Raw genomic sequence first — 18,018 nt, 5'->3', positions numbered from 1 at the left:
CAGGTAGCAATTGCTGGACAGGAAGTTCAAAAACAACATTTTCAAGATGGTTAAGTGCAATTTCTCTGGAGCATAATGTGAATACTTGTTGTGCTAGTTAACTTGGTATATCTCTTTGGCATCATCCACCACTGTCAGCTTCACAAAGGTTTTTGCTTTATTTTTGATTTTCATAAAACTTAGGCTACTGAATTATGACTATTTGATTCCATTTTTGGATTTCCACATCCTACAAATCTTACTTTCAACCCTGCTCTTCCATGCCTGTCTGTAATTTTCAAATAATCCTGAAAACCTCCAACAGCTGTTTCAGGATTAGGGTTTGATTAGGATTGGAGCTGAACTCTTTAGGACATGGTTCTCTTTGAATTAAACTGATCAGTTCTGAATAGTCAGTGAAGATGTCAACAATGGTCATAATCTCATTGAAGAGTATACGACTTTAGAATGCTAATCGATTAGCATGCTAACTGTAGGGTATCTTAGCAGGCAGGTGACTCCCAATTGGTATGTATCTTTGGCTATGTTCTAGGGCTGCAACAACTAATCGCTAAAATCGAAAATGATCAATAACGGAAATAATCGGAGTAGTTGGATATTTACAGTAAGCACGGTGAAGCCCCATCATTAATGGCACTTTAGAGCCTGGTGAAAAATGTGTTGTATGATGAAACTCGTTTAAAATACAATGGAGACAAGTATAAGCAGAAAAAACATGACCCAAGTTGCCCAGTGCACGAGAGCACTTTATAAACAATTCAAATAAGATCATAATAAGCATACAGTTTAATGTGAAGCAGTTTCTGTTTCAGGTGCGTTGACAGATTCCTTGTACTGTTTGATGAGTAAGAGATTCTCTCCAGTGCAAAACTTACATTTTAGTGCTATTTTCTATGTATTATAATGTATATATGTTAGGAAATTAAAATGCGATGATATATTTCGCAAACTTTTTGTTTTTACCACAAGCGAGTCTCCGTTAAACCCTAATGAACAAGTGATTGCGCGCATCCACATCAATCAAACTCATCGCAATGCACAAAGAGTGTGCAGTCTTTTTGATTAAACTGTCCAACATCATACCACGATTTCAGTTTCGATGTAATCAATTGTGCAGCTTTAAATGTTTTTAAAGTGTTTTGGTTTCTCCTCATGTAAGCGCATATAATAGAGTCTTTTCAGCGCAAGAGTAAATCTTCGCAGGGTTTAGATGATTGTACTATATTAAACTGTATATAATATAGAATATAATGTATAATAATGATAACGGTCCAAATATTTGAAAGTCCTCCTGATAATGCCACATGTAATGTCTGATTTCACTAGTAAATGTATACTATGGCAAACATTATTTTACTGTATACAGGTATGTTTTAAAATAATATTTTAGAAACATGCAATCAGTGACTAATATTTTAAAACCTACAATATTCATTTAAAATAGTTAAAATGTATGTAATCAGTGACTGTGTACAAGCATATGTAACGTCTGGGTTACAGATGTAACCTCCGTTCCCTGATGGAGGGAATGAGACATTCAGGATTTTTCTGAGGTTCAGCCGCAACATTGGCTCGGTTCAGCGACGTGGCCGTGAGGACACAACGTCTCGTTCCCTCCATCAGGTAATGGAGGTTACATCCATAACCCAGACGTTCACCGTCTGTTGCTCACTTCGTCGTTGTGTCGAAGAAGCGACACTAGGGGTCCAATTTAAATCATGCCATGCGCTGAGCCATGTATGTGTACTGCTGACACAGGAGCGGGCAGGTATTTTACGTGTCAAAGCAACCAGCTGTGCCAGGCTGCACATATCCTTCCCCAACGCCCCATAAAATCATCAAAGCATTCTGGTTCTTTTCCTCTGACAGGGGGGAACAAGGCGGCATGCCAAGCAAGGGAGAAGGCCATGCCAGCCACGCCTTTTCTCTCTCTATATTTCTCGCATAGAGTTAAAGCGCCTGGGGCCATCTTAACGCTATCATACGCATCGGGGAAGGTGATCTTTCCCAGTTTTCCTATTCTTTCAGGGGGGAAAGACCCTGCGGAGACCACACCTGCCCAGACTGGGGGAGGTAAAGAGTGGTGAAATACATCACTTGGGCTTTTAGGTCATATGTGGAGAATGGCGCGGTGGTAGATCATACCTCATTGGGAGGGAGGAGTTGCTACAAACATGGCGACCGGGGGTCCGTGAGGACTGCCCAAGGGAGATGCGGGTCGGCTCGTAAGGGGACCGTACTGCGGAAAATACACACAGCGGGAAAAGTCCATGTGGGAGCCCGTCCTGTGGAGCACCTATTCCAGTACAGGGTAATTTGAGTACCCGCATTGGTCTTGGTCGGCGAATTCCTCACAGGAACAGAGGGCTAGGGAGGCATCATCCAGGGAGCCAGGTTCGTGGGATCTCCTGGGGTAAAAGCGCACGGTATTACCTCAGTAGAGGGAAAGGGCGCTATGTGCAAGCAGTCCACCTGATCAGTTTGTCAGCGTGTACCGAGTTCTACCGGCTCAGACCTGAGAAAACATGGGACGAATCAACCCTGATATTGTAAAGTATTGTGTGTTGCCCAACCCGCTGCTCTGCATATGTCTGCTAGGGAGGTGCCCCTGGCCTTAGGGCCTTTATCATTTCTGTTTTTTTTATTTTTTTATATTTTAATAAAATACAATAAATATTTGTTTTTATTCGATTCATTGATTAATCAAAGAAATAATCGAAGAATATCAAAATAATCTTTAGTTGTAGTTGTACTATGTTCATACAGTAGTTCAGCTGTATGATCACTCAGTCTTAGTCTTTAAGTTGTACTTCTGTATTCTTTGAGCTCTATGCATTGTCATTGGTGAATATTAGCTTGGTGTGGCATCGTCTTTGCTGTTAGCAGATATATTTGATTGGATCAGAATAGCTTTGTTCAAACTGTTAGTGTTTGGGATTGACATCCGTATTTACTTGTGTGACTCTTAAACTGTCCTGATCAGACTCCTCTCTGGTGGGAGAATATGGTGCTCACTACTGTTACTGACAATCACTGTCTGTCCAACATCCACATCATGAAGTAAAGTGAAGTAAGATATTATATCTGGTCTGAACAGCCAGAGGCATTTACTCATCTAGTTTGTGTCTGTGATCGGACTGCTATGAAGTTTTAATAAACTGATTGAATATGACAGCCCTAACATTAGTGATTGAATGCAACAGAGCATCTGCAAAGTAGGGAGGTCCATTTTCAGACATTTTCATAATCATTTGTCATGGAAATTAACAATCAATTTATAGTTAACGTTAATACCGCAAAATGCATGTGAAGGACTTTGAATAATAAGAGCATGTAGCCTACTGATTGAGTATAGTTTAAAGGAATATTCCAGGTTCAGTACAAGTTCAGCTCAATCGACAGCATTTGTGTCATAATATTGATTACCACACAAATTCATTTCAACTCATCACTCCTAAAAAGTTTTTCAAAAAGCACAAATGTGTGTTCCAGAGAGACACATACAATAGAAGTCAATGGGGTCCATTTTTGGAGGGTTTAAAAGCAAAAATGTGAAGCTTATAATTTTATAAATACACTTACATTCATTCTTCTGTTAAAGCTCATTTATTAATGAGCTGTTAAGTTGATTAAATCATCATCCATACAGTCATTTTAGGGTTTAAGTGTTTGTTGACGTTATGTAGTCTTGGCAATGAAGTTGTAAAATTGTCTATAATTTCACACAGATGTGGTTAGTAAGTAATTTTATCACAGTAAAATCATGTTAACACACATATTGTTGATGTCTTGTGTCTATATTTTTGAAACATTGAGTATTTTAATGTTTACAGATTAAACCCCATTGACTTCCATTGTATGTGTCTCACGGGAATACACATTTGTGCTTTTTTTTAAATTAGAAAAGGAGTTGAATAAAGTTTTGTTGTAATCAATATTACGCCACAAATGCTGTGAAACTGGAATATTCCCTAAATTTAATGCACTTAAGAAACACAAGTATTGGCATTTTACTCTTTAAATATTTTTAGTTCAGTGTATTTTTATTTATTGTTTCGTACAAATTTGTGAACTGTTTATTTACTGTTAATGAAATATGTTAGTAATAAATATACCTAGAGTTCATTAAAGGTTTGTGAGATATTTTGGACATTTTGGCTTCTTTTTTGTTTGAATTGAAGTCAAATCATAAATTGCTGTATAAACACAGTACTGCTTCTTTGGTGATAGTGAGAAGTCTGTGTGGTTTTTATTATGTGTTTGGTACGAGACGTAACTTGAAGCACGCAAGCGCCCTCTAGTGATGGATGACTTTACAAACAGCTTATCAACGTCCGCTAACATGATAACTGAACGCATTTCTTCAAACAGGTCTGACAAGGGTATTTTACAGCTGTGTGAATGTAGCAATAAATAGACTAAACTGCGTTAGATACTTACCTTCCCTCACTTGTATTGTGGTTTCTTGGCCTTGCAGGTGCACCATAGCTGGCTGCAATACAAACAACTCAGAGCTTTAAATGTGAAATGTTCATCATCACATGCTCAAACACAATTTTCTGTCATTTTCAGAAGAAAACTCCAGGGCATTGTTATGCGGTTGCTAAGGAGTTCCCAGTGGTTGTTGTCATGCTGCTATGCGCTTGCTAGGGAGTTCTCAGTGGTTACTAGGGCATTGCTACTGTAGGTGGTTGCTTATTAACCCAGTCAAAAGGGCCCACCACCAAGTCACTATAGCTGGTTTTCCATAAGCATTTCATTTATGCAAGAAAACAAAATGTTACATAAACATGGTCTGCACATATATAGTACCTTTTTAACCTTAGCAGTATTCAAAGCTCTTCACACTGCATCTAATTCACTCATTCACACACCAATGGCAAGGTGCTCCCGCCCCCGGACATACAGGTATAAAGGAAGGGAAATACGTCATGCATCCAAGCTCTGTGCTAGGGGCACAAATGGGACGATTATTTTTGACGTACCCGGCGGGGCTTCGCAGCGGTAGTGCGGCGTCGGGAGGCAAATTAAATAAATTCAGACAAGGATTCTCCTCCCGGCCCTCCACCGGGGGACAGAGTGGTCTGATTACCAGCTCTGGAGCGAACGTCTTGGTCTCTGGGTCGATTGTCTCAGGAGCGCCTGGGAGCCTTCCGGGTCCTCGAGGGGGTCCGTGAGACGGAGGGCGTGCGCTTCCTGCGGGATGCTCGACGCAGGGGCTGAGAGCTGGGCCCGGGTTGAGGCGGAGCGAGCAGACGGGTCTTGGCCTGTGACGGCAGGTTTGCGGCAGGGCAGGATGTGTGAAATGGCCTCCGTCTGCTTTTTCACCGTGGAGAACTGCTGGGCGAAGTCCTCGACGGTGTCGCCGATGAGGCCGAACTGGGAGACAGGGGCGTCGAGGAAGCGTGTTTTGTACCACTAGTGTGGCCATCGCCTGCCTGAGTGACTGCGCTGTGGCCTTCGTGGCCCTGAGGACAAGGTCGGTCGCGGAGCGCAGTTCCAGATCAGGACTACCCACGTGCAGATCTTTGAGTGCCTTGGCCTGGTGAACTTGCAGGAGGCGCTGTAGGCTTTGGCGACCAGTGATGACATCGTCCTACAGGCCTTGGAGGGGAGCACAGGGTGACCCCGCCAGGTGGCGGCGTTCTCGGGGCATAGGTGGATTGCAACCGCCCTATCCAACTGGGGAATCGGCGTGTACCCGTGGGCCGCTCCGCCGTCGAGGGTAGTGAGAGCGGATGAGCGAGGGGCTTTGGCACTGACTGCGCACGCTCGTTGGTGAGGCGCGCTGACATAGAGACTTTGAGTAAGAGGGTCGCATGTTCGCCGTGTACTGCGGTAAAGCGGACCCCCCCTCAGGCTGGCAAACTGAATTGCATAACCGAGTCGGATGTCCTGGCCAGCCAGCGTGACGGGTTGGGAAGTGAAAGCCATGCATCCAAGCGCTGTGCTAGGGGCACAAATGGGACGATTATTTTTGACGTACCCGGCAGGGCTTCGCAGCGGTAGTGCAGCGTCGGGAGGCAAATTAAATAAATTCAGACAAGGATTCTCCTCCCGGCCCTCCACCGGGGGACAGAGTGGTCTGATTACCAGCTCTGGAGCGAACGTCTTGGTCTCTGGGTCGATCGTCTCAGGAGCGCCTGGGAGCCTTCCGGGTCCTCGAGGGGGTCCGTGAGACGGAGGGCGTGTGCTTCCTGCGGGACGCTCGACGCAGGGATTGAGAGCTGGGCCTGGGTTGAGGCGGAGCGAGCAGATGGGTCTTGGCCTGTGACGGCAGGTTTGCGGCAGGGCAGGATGTGTGAAATGGCCTCCGTCTGCTTTTTCACCTTGGAGAACTGCTGGGCGAAGTCCTCAACGGTGTCGCCGATGAGGCCGAACTGGGAGACAGGGGCGTCGAGGAAGCGTGTTTTGTACCACTAGTGTGGCCATCGCCTGCCTGAGTGACTGCGCTGTGGCCTTCGTGGCCCTGAGGGCAAGGTCGGTCGCGGAGCGCAGTTCCGGATCAGGACTACCCACGTGCAGATCTTTGAGTGCCTTGGCCTGGTGAACTTGCAGGAGGCGCTGTAGGCTTTGGCGACCAATGATGACATCGTCCTACAGGCCTTGGAGGGGAGCACAGGGCGACCCCGCCAGGTGGCGGCGTTCTCGGGGCATAGGTGGATTGCAACCGCCCTATCCACCTGGGGAATCAGCGTGTACCCGTGGGCCGCTCCGCCGTCGAGGGTAGTGAGAGCGGATGAGCGAGGGGCTTTGTGACGAGTGGAGAGGGGTGCTCTCCATGCAGTCGTCAGCTCATCATGCAACTCTGGGAAGAAAGGGACCTGGGGCGTGGCTGTGAGAGGCGCGCAAACCCAAGGAACCAATCATCCAGCCGCGACGGCTGTGGGGAGTACGGAAGGTTCCAGTCAACGAGCATGTACCCCGCGAAACAGAGCCCGCTGCCATCCCCAGATCGCCTCCATTGCCAGTCACTTTATCCTCAATCCCGTGGGAAGAAGGAACGACGCGGGGGCGGCTGGAGTGGCGTTCCTTCGGTTGAAAGAATGCCGTGACCGCAACGTTGCCATGGTGTGATCGTAGCCCAGACACATGAGACAGCGCCTGTGGCATGTCATGCACTCTACCGTATCCAGGAACTACACAGGGGCAGAAAGGCATCTTTATAAAAAGGACGTTCAATGCTGCTGTGTCTTGCCCCTTAAGAGGAAAATACTCTTTTAGAGAAAATCACTCTTTTATAAACTCTTTTAGTTTGCGCTGTCGAAGTGCCCAGAGGCAAACTGCACTGCTGTGCAGAGAAGGAGAAAGCCGCTGAAGTGCGTCGTAGATCCAACAGCAGATCACCAGAGGTAAGAGGAACAGGTGTATGTGACTCGCAGTTCGCTACATACACGGCCATCGGCTCTGAAGAAAATTTCAGAATGAAACAGACGTATTTCCCCGCCTTTATACCATATGTCCGGGGCCGGGACATGCAAATTCTGTCTGCCAACTTCTCATTGGCCTTTTTTCATAGATCAGAGGTATATTCGGCGCTCAAGAGAGACCCCTAGTGTTGTTTCTTCGACACAATGTTGAAGTGAGCAACAGACGGGGAACACCTAAACACAAGTATGAGCAATAGTAATTCCTTAACAAACACCATAAATAACACTTACCTGGAACTCTCTTGTTTTGATTTTATCAACAGCTCCTGCAAAGAAGTATATTTTTATTAACAAGATAGATAACCAGAGGTTTTGTTTTTTCCCCATCATAAATATATTTGTTCTTTTACCTGCTGGACCCTGGGTTCCAGGAAGTCCTTTGGGCCCTGGGGGTCCAGGTGTGCCCACAGGCCCAAAAACATTGCTCCCAGGGATTCCGGGGATGCCTGGAAAACCAGGAGGCCCCTGTGGCCCTGGTGGTCCGAGAGGCCCTAGAGGTCCAGGTGCACCAGGCGATCTTTTCCTACCTTGGAGGTGTGGACAGAGGAAATTCAAAGACACTAACAGACTTGCATAAATAATAACTTTCACATAACCCTGCCCCCAAATATGGATAAACGAATCAAATCATCTTTTTTTTTTATTCTGTCAAAATGAAAATCTGTATCTGGAATTATCTGCCAATGATGGAAAACCTCTGTTTGTCACCCTTTTATGTTTAAATCTGTGACAAAAAGCCAACTCATGCCTGTCATCAATGCTCTTCTAGTATGCATACTACATTCCAACTCAGTTTAAGGAGTCACAGACGGTATGATAAATGTTTAACTTTTTAAATTTAAAATTGTGCTCACCTGCATGAACAGCTAATTAAATTGCAAGCTTTCATATTAAGCTTTAAACTTAAACATTTCAAATATGTCATATTAAAGCAGATGTTTAACAAATGTCCTTACAACAATAAAATGTATTTCCCCTGTCAGCTGCCTTTGACGTCACAGCTCAGGATAGCTGCTGTTGAAGGGTTTGTAATGTGTGCGTTCTTGTGGTGCCATTGTGACTGCAGTTTGAGGAAGATTTAAAAAGAGAGCTGTCAAGTTGGACACTTTGAGCTTCCTGTTGTATGTAATTGACCCTTTACTAAGCCCAGCCTTAAAAGAACTTTTGATCAATTCTGTCTTAGTAACTGTTGTCGGGCTGCCATTACTCTGACACGCGTTTGTTATTTTCATGAGACATGAGTAATGTCTGTTTGAGTAATTTTAAAAATAATCCCAAAAATTTAAAACACTTTGTTACCGGGTCATTTGTAATAGTGATATGTGTTACCCAGAGAGGATACCTGCAGTGTTTTTCTTTCTTTTATTAAATAAATCTGGAGAAGAGCATGTTTTGGATTAAACCGTGTCAGTCATCATTCACAAATGAACATATAATATCTGCAACGGCACCTACATTTACTAAATTAAAGCTAATAACGGAACGTTATATCATTTATATATTGATTCAAGTCAGAGTAAAAGCGATAGAAAATAAACAGTTCATATCATCAAAATGAGTATGTTATAAGATGTTATAAACAGCTCTGTTCACTTACTCTAATGTAATGAATGTAATAATCATTTGCCTTGATTCTGATTTAGTCTGCAGTTTATAATCAAATGACTGTGTCATTTAAAAATTTCTTTTACAAAAAACTTCTGATAAATATGCATTATTATGTCACTCTTCAAACCAGCCCACGGACATATATTTGCCATTCCGTTTATGAGAATATTTTGCCAAAAACCGCGTTGTCAATGGCAATCTCCCATTAATCCCAATGGGGAGTTCTGCAGAGCTTGACAGAGCAAGCAAATGTAACCAAGGGGGGTGGAGCTTTGCGAAGGGTCAATTGTGATCACATTACATGTCATATTTGTCAGACAGACAGATATTTTAATTTTACATTTTACGTTAAGTAAGAGTACTCCCTAGGAGTCAGTATTATTTTATCATTTTAATTGTTTTCATGAATGAATATGACATATAAGATTACATGATTTTACTGTTATAAAAACACATTTGTAAGAGATTAGCCGAACTGGAGGTGTCAGAATAAACATGAAACGTGCATAATCATTGTCGTTGGAGAATCTGGTCAATTGCGAATAAGCTATGAATTGGTGGCACAATTTGCTATTTTGAAATATGTAGGGTTAGGATGCAAACGGTGCAATAATCGGAAAAGAAGCTCTGAATTAAATTGCACTTGACTCAGCCCATTAGGGCTTAACACTCAAGATTTCACCAAACCCACTTGCACCTAGACTTAGCGCATACTTGCATGAAAATATAAAAACTTCATGGTCATGCCCATTCACTTTGCACTAATGATGCAATGCATAGAGATGTGCTTAAAGGGATAGTTCACCCAAAACTGAAAATTCTCATTTACCCACCCACATGCCATCCCATATGTATATTACTTTCTTTCTTCTGCAGAACACAAACGAAGATTTTGATTCACAAATGAGAATATTTCAGCTCTGTAGGTCCATGCAATGCAAGTGAATGGTAATCAGAACTTTGAAGCTCCAAAAAGTATACAGTATATATAACCATCATAGAAAAAATCCATATGACTCCAGTGGATAAATTAATGTCTTATAATGAAATGCTAGGTGTAAGAAATAGATAAATAGATAAATATTTAAAACTTTTTTTTTTTACAAAAAATGATCACTTCCAGCCAGCTGTGGTATGCTTGTTCATGAGGGTCGAGGTTACACAGCCTCTCGCAGAGAACTGTAAGCATGTTGGCAAGAACTGATGCGTGAAATACAGAAAATACAGAAGCACTGTGTTGTTTACAACGGGCGATGGAAAGTTATACAGAAGCTGAATTGGTTTTGCTATAGATTTGTATCTGTTTCTTTTTCAAGACAGTGCCCGCGTGTGCTTAACCTGGATGCCTCAAACTACTGAAAAACTTTAGATGACATCCCTGTCACCATCGCAAGAGGAAAGGTGCAAGTGAAAATGTTTTCCCTACCGATTTCAGACCAACCAAGGGATCCTACGACATCGACATGCCAATGCGCTTATGTCACGCGAGAGGCAGTTTAAACTCTACCCTCATGACCGTGCGTCCCACAGCTAGCCAGAAGAAGCAAACATTTTTAATAAAACAAAAGTTTGAAATAGTGAGTGTTTCACTTCAGAAGACATTAATTAATCCACTGGAATCGTATGGATTATTTTTATGATTTTATGTACTTTTTGGAGCTTCAGAGTTCTGGTCACCATTCACTTGCATTGTATGGACCTACAGAGCTGAAATAGTCTCCTAAAAATCGTCATTTTTGTTCTGCAATAGAAAGAACGTCCTACACATCTGGGATGGCATGACAGTGAGTAAATGATGAGAGAATTTTCATTTTTGGGTGAACTGTCCCTTAATGCATATACTTACCCATAGGGCTGGGCAATATGGCAAAAAATATTATCACAATATTCTTTTTCATATCATTCGATATCGATATGTATCACGATATTGAATTACATTTGCACATTGCAATTTTTTTTTTATTCCTTAAAAAAAAGAAGAGAAAACAAAATCCTAAAGAGTCTAAATAATCTTTACAAAACTGCGTTGGGGGCCAGACACAGCCAATGCAGTGGTGTCTGAGGGATCTTTTATGAAAATATATATTTTATAGAGTTTATCAATTGCGTGCAGTTGGATATGAATGTAATAAGATGATCTGTTCATTTGAATCATAATGACAGTATATATATATATTTTTTTTTAATTTATATTACATTTATTTATTTTTTATTATATTTCTTTACATACAGATATCCAAGTATGGGGGCATAGAAGCCCTTGTGATTGAGGAATGATACTGTATGGGTGTTCAGGGGTATCTAGAGAGAAACTTTAGAAAATGTAAAAGTCTGAATGGACAATTTTTCTATTTTCATTACAGTGAGAAAGACTAGGCTACAAACTAGTAATTGTTTTGTCTTTCATCCTTGTCAGAGATGATGAAATCTGAATAATTTCACAAAATTAGAACAGAAATCTATTTGTTTATTATTAAAAGTGTGGAACATGCTGATTAATAAAACTACATTTAGAAAGAAAAACATTATGTTCGAAAGGCGCTCTGGAAACACGCACCTCATGTTTACTCACATGGGGGAAAAGAGGCAGCGTGTGCGGACCGGGACAGGGCATCAGTGAAGTGTGTTTCAGTGCTAGAGAAAAATATTCAAGAATACAGCACAGAAAGATCAGATATGATGTATCTGGCACCGTTGTTTTTTCACGCTGATCAATAGAGACGATGAGAGGGCGTAACCGTCGTGATGAGGTCTTGCAGTCAAGATGGAATCAATCTGGGGTCCAGACCCGGGACGCGGTGACCTGCGTAGCAGGGGAAATAGCAACTGCATACAGTCTGAGGCTGCGTATCGACTGAAGTGGATGAAATCTGCACAAAGCCTCTCCCAACGCTAGTGAACCGCTTGCCCTGCGCTGCTGTCAATTTTACAATCCACCTCGCGAGCTTTACGCTCGGCTTCCATAGGAAGGAACTGAAAGCGCTCGCTCACATTCGCTCACTACACGCTAGTGGAAACATACGACAAGAAAGCCAAACTGCAAGTGTTTTTAGCCACACGCATGTCTAGATGTAGAACACAGGCTAAATATCGAAAATTACTCAAAAGCTTATCGTCGATATCGTGGAGTTTTTTTATCGCGATAAATATTTATATCATTTTATCGCCCAGCCCTACTTACACACCACTAGATGCAACATGAAGTCACATATTTAAATGACACATTGCTAAGGCAAGAGTAAAAGGTGATACTGCATGTCTACTGTATTGTGTTTGAATATTATTTTATTACATTATTAAAGTTTATTTTTATAATATACAGTAACATCTAATTAAGATAATTTTGAACTTTAGAATGGTTTTATTTTTATATTACATACTAATGTAATAGTATGTTTCTGTAGTATTTCCTTTTTTCACCTTTTTTATGTCCATGTGATCATAAATGAAATGGCCAGTCGAACATGCAGATATCTCTTTACAGAGTTCACACAAGGTCCTTGAAGTGCTTAACGTGCTTGCATTTATCTTTCAGGAATGTAAGAACTGGAATACCTGGAATATTACCTTGTTTTGTGCAAAACTACACATAAAGTGTGCCCCCCCCCCCAATTTCCCCCTGCCCCCCTTCAAGAACTATACACTTCCAGAGTGAGGAAAAAGGCTTATTTTTTATTTTTATTAGATTTGCACTATGTAGGTGTAAGTGTGTATGTATGAAGGTGTGTGTCTGTGTGTATGTACGTATATGTCTAATAATTTTTTTATTATTATCTATGTCTAGCTGCTGTTTTTGTATTGTTTTTTGTATTGTTGTGCACTGGAAGCTCCTGTCACCAAGACAAATTCCTTGTATGTGTAAGCATACAAGGCACAAACACGCATGGATTCAGTAAAGATAATTTAAAGTTAATGAGCACTGCCAAAAAAACTTCTGCGAAACTCTCGCTAAATTGCCACAATTCTTAGAGAGGCAGTACGGTTTCCTATCTGTCACTCACTCAACATTGTGTCGATGTAGTTGGGAGCCCCAAACATGTCTGATCTTTGATAAAAGGCCAGTGGGAATTAGCAAGTGGAATTTGCATGCCACTCCCCCGGACACACGGGTGTAAAAGGAGCTGGCTCGTCATTCAGATTTTTTCTTCAGAGCTGAGCAATTGATTCACAGAGAGCTAAATTCCACTGCCAATCCATTCACCTCTGCATGCTGTTGAGTTTACGGAGAATTACAGCGGTTTCTCCCTCTTGTGCATGGATTGAGTGCAGAGAATGCCCCTGGGTGCTTCGACAGCCTAAAAGAGTATATATTCTTGGAATAAAAGAGTTTATTTTCTCTAAAAGAGTGGCACTGACATAGAGCGTCTTTTCAAAGATGCCTTTCCGTCTGTGTTTAGTGCCTGGTTGGAATCGCTACCACTCCACCTCTGACGACCATGATCGCTGTCTCACTTGCATGGGCCTCGCTAACTGCGAGAACATGACCATGGCGATGTTGCGGTCGCGGCTTTCCTTCTTCAGAGGAAAAGTCACTCCAGCTGCTCCCCGCCCCGGTCCTTCTACCTATGGGTATGAGGCTGAATCAGTTAGCACTGGGGCCAATTTGGGGACCACAATGGGAGTGGTTCCACTGGGTAATCTCCCACGGACCTCCCATTCCACAGTACGTTTGTTTGCCCCAGTCAAGTTATGGGATGAGAAAGGCGACTCGCCACAGGGCGAGTTTGATGTCTCATTCGGGGCTCGGAAACAGGAGGAGCTCTTGATCGTAGCTTTGGAGAGCAGGCTGATCAAATTGGATTCGGAGGACTCAAATGGGCTATCACCTTTGTGTGCGGTCGCCCAGTCTGAGGCCAACGCAGAGCTGGCGGTCATGCTTGCCCGGGCAGCCACAAGAATCAGACTGGAGTGGAACCCTCCACCCTGCCCTGAAACCTCGTGGCTTAACGATTGATTCCTGGGCTCAGAGCGCTGGTCACGGCCGCGCCCCGCCCCCGGTCCCATTCTACCTGGAGGTGCACGAGGAGCTCACGAAATCGTGGCAAGTACCTTTTACTGCCCAGACCCGATCTCTGAGCTTTTCTGTTCTCACTACTCTCAATGGTGGGATGGTCAGGGGGTACATGGTGGAATCGTCCGAGACTCCCATCCAGGGCCTGTAAGCTCACGCCATCCCTGGCAACCAATGCTTACAGTGCCGCTGGGCAGGCCACTTCTGCCCTGCACACCATGGCTCTCCTGCATCCTGACCCAGGATTGATGCAGGAGCTGCGCTCGGTGACCGATCTCGCCCTACGGGTGATGAAGGTCATGCCGTGGACTCTCGGGCAGCCGATGTCCACCTTGGTGGTCCAGGAGCACCGCCTGTGGCTTAACCAGGTCGAGATGAGGGAGGCTGACCAGGTGCGTTTCCAAAGCGTCCCTTAGATGGGCAAACCAGGGACATGGAGACCCGCTACAAGTTTGGAGTTGGTGAACAGACCACTCCATCCCCTGGTGGAGGGCCAGGAGGGGAATCCTTCATTTCCTTTGAATTTGATTTTGCTACATTCCCACATTTTCAAAGAAAAAGCTGTTTCCTCATTCCCTGGGTCACACACCTGCCGTTTATGGCATCGTTGTTTACGACCGACAGATTCTGCACATTCACTGCAGGCACGCTGCTGCGGAGATCGCAACCCTTCTGCAGAAGGACTTGATAGATCCTGTCTCTCCAGCCGAGATGAAGAAAGGGTTATACATTGTGCAAAATAAAGGCGGTGAGTTGCGGACAATCTTGTACCTGTGAGTACTGAACCTGGCCTTGCACAGACTCTCGTTCAAGATGCTGATGCAGAAATGCATTTGGCATACGTTCAGCATCAAGTTTGGTTCGCGGCGGTAGACCTGAAGGACACATACTTCCAAGTCTTGATTTTACCTTGGCACGGACACTTTCTGCGGTTCGCCTTCGAGGGCCAGGTGTTCCAGTACAAGGTCCTAACTATTAGGCAGGTGGTTTTAATGTTGTGATTTTTAATGTTCAAAGGGGAGATGTGATGTTGAAACAGGGAGGCTCCATCATGCAATCCATTGGGGCTTTCACAACGCACTTCCAGTAGGTATTCGAACCATCCACGTGGGATTTCCACGCTTAGCATTTTAATAAGGGAAAGTTGAGTAATCCCTCCACTTCTGCCTGTTAGCCTCAGCCAGCCATTGGAATAAACCATCACTGATAATCCGCTATTGACAAGGTTTGAATAAGGCTCTTCAAATTCATCTCGCTGGGTTCGATGACTCACGTGTTTGGGAAGCCCTCATTCAGTACTACCTCCTCAGAGAATGACGCCTCAAACAGTGCTCGACCAGAGGTCAGACACACACTTCCACCCTTTTCTCTATCTCGACCGGATGAGGAGGAGCCCATGCAAGTGAGTTCTGCTCGTCTAACATTGGCTGAGCAACGGAGGAGGATAACGAAAAACCTGTGCCTCTATTGTGGAGCTGCTGAGCGTTATGAACTGCCCTATCCACCCTCCCAGGTTGCTGGTAAGCTCTATCTGTTGTAACCCTGTATGCAGCAAACCTTTCTACATTGATGTCTTGGTGAAAGCTGCTTCCTTTTCCTTCAATGTACATGTACTTCTTGACACTGGCTCGGCAGGCAATTTCATCTCACCCTCACTCATCAACTGCTCAACCTCTGGATCAAGCTGGTTGAGAGACTCCTACCCATCCACGATAAGCAAACCTATCGGCTCTGGTTATAATCACCCACCAAACTGAACCTCTCTTCATCCAGATTGGCGCCCTTTACACAGAGTCCTTGCCTTTACTCATTCTCCCAGATTCCCAGTTGGACATCATCCTCAGTCTCCCCTGGATCACCCATCATAATCCAGTCATATCATGGTCCACTAACAAGGTAACTGCTTGGGGGTCTCACTGCTTTTCACGGTGCCTTTTGATGTCTGCCAGTCTCTCCCATCCTGAACTTCTCCTGTGTTGCACCACCACCATTGAGAGCCCTCATCTGCCATTGGAGACTTCCATCCCTGCTGAGTATCTGGACTTCTCTGAGGTGTTCAGCAAACAAAAAGCCTCAACTCCCTCCACACCGTCCTTGGGATTGTGCCATTGATCTCCTCCCTGGTGCCCCTCTCCCTAGTTGTAAGGTCTACCCTCTGTCCATTCCAGAACAACAGGCAATGGAGAACTAGTTGATGAAGCCCTGGTACTACAGAGGGGCACACATCTTCACCAAACTTGATCTTCGTAGTGCATATAACATGATCCACATCAGAAAAGGAGATGAGTGGAAAATTGCCTTCGTCACCTATGAATATCAGGTCATGCCATATGGACTGGTCAACACCCCCTCAGTCTTCCAGTCCTACATGAACGAGATCATATACATTCTCCATTGGTTTGTCCTAGTATACATCGATGATATCCTCATCTACTCCCCCTCCATTGAGGAACATGTCCCTCATGTAAGGCTGGTCCTACAGTGCCTCCAAGATCATAGTCTGTATTTGAAAGCTGAGAAGTGTCTTTTCCACCAACCCATCATTCAGGTCTTAGGATACATCATACGCCCCAAGGAGTTCAGATGGACCCCTCCAGGGTACAAGTGGTGACCATCTGGGCCCCACCAACAACCTTGAAAAAACTACAATGGTTTCTCGGCTTCACAAACCTCTACAGGCGCTTCATCAGCACTGAAGTCACTCCACTTACCAGTGGAACCTAAGACCCTTACCTGGTCCCCACAAGCTTATACGGCAATCCAGTAGTTGAAAGCTTCCTTCACCTCGGCACCTATCCTCAGGCATTCCAATCCCGACCTTCCCTTCATAGTCGAGGTCGATGCATACACCACTGGAGTAGGGCCCAAACTTTCTCAGCTTCAAGGCGTCCCCCCAAGTTACATCCCCATGCCTTCTGTTCCAAGAAGTTATCCCCAGCAAAGTCAAATTACAATGTTGTCACTTTGGAATTGTTAGCCATCAAACTAGCACTGGAAGGGTGGCGCCATTGTCTGGAAGGTGCTTCTCATGCCTTCACCATCATCACAGACCACCATAATTTGGACTACCTACAATCTGCTAAACATCTCACTCCCCGGCCCTGTTCTTCAATTTTTCTGTCACCTATTGTCCATGTTCCAAAAATATCAAAGCCAATGCTCTCTCACGACTACATGCACCAGACCAGTCCACTCCTGTCCCAGAACCTATACTCCTGCCATCTATCATCTTCAGCCCCATCCAGTGGAATCTAGAACAACACATTCCCCAAGCAACCTCTTCTGAGCCCACTCCAACTGTCTACATAAACTTTTTTATATCTCATCACCACTTCACACACCTCTCCTAGAATGGCTCCACTATTCCCCGAGGTCCGGACATTCAGGGATCACAAGAACCCTTGCCCTGGTTTGCAACAGATACTGGTGCCGCAACTCACCCAGGATGTTACCCACTTTGTCCGCTCCTGCACCGATTGTGCTATCGCCAAAGTGCCTCACCGTCCCCAGCTGGTAAACTGCTGCCTCTACCAGTCCCTCACCATCCATGGTCCCACCTTGGAGTGGACTTTATTACAGACCTTCCTCCTTCCCAAGGGCACACCTGCGTACTGGTGGCAGTAGACCTATTTTCTATGGCTTGCCGATTGATCCCATTGTTACCATTGCCATGGAAACTGCCAAGGCACTGTTCCATCATGTCTTCAGGACCTTTGGAATACCTGAAGACATGGGGGCTGACAGGGGGCCTCAGTTTGTCTCAAGGGTATAGCAGTCTTTAACCACCTGGGTTTTCTTGTTAGTCTCTCTGCGACTAGAGGATGGCCCTGCCTACACTGTCCAGACCCCGCCATGACATCCTGGACCCATCCTAACACAGTTCCATCAACAATAACCTGGCTGTCCTACTCCACAGGGGACAAGGCTGCCCACGACATCAGTTGCTCCGTTCCTCAGGAGCTGCCCATG

General features: G+C 44.4%; 1 protein-coding gene across 1 annotated transcript in view; it reads right to left on the bottom strand.

Moving 5' to 3' along the window:
* The window catches only part of LOC127663490 (ectodysplasin-A-like), a 44,586-nt gene extending 30,423 nt beyond the window's left edge, over nucleotides 1-14,163 (bottom strand). Inside the window, exons 1-4 of the mRNA XM_052155088.1 lie at nucleotides 14,088-14,163; nucleotides 7,781-7,957; nucleotides 7,662-7,696; nucleotides 4,441-4,492 (exon numbers count right to left, since the gene is read on the bottom strand). Coding sequence (XP_052011048.1) covers nucleotides 4,441-4,492; nucleotides 7,662-7,696; nucleotides 7,781-7,957; nucleotides 14,088-14,163 — 340 coding nt within the window. The remainder of the gene's footprint in view (nucleotides 1-4,440; nucleotides 4,493-7,661; nucleotides 7,697-7,780; nucleotides 7,958-14,087) is intronic.
* Nucleotides 14,164-18,018: the final 3,855 nt, after the last annotated feature.

This window comes from Xyrauchen texanus, chromosome 23, assembly GCF_025860055.1.
Source record: "Xyrauchen texanus isolate HMW12.3.18 chromosome 23, RBS_HiC_50CHRs, whole genome shotgun sequence".
Lineage (NCBI taxonomy): Eukaryota > Metazoa > Chordata > Actinopteri > Cypriniformes > Catostomidae > Xyrauchen > Xyrauchen texanus.
This window is presented reverse-complemented; position numbering and strand designations above follow the sequence as displayed.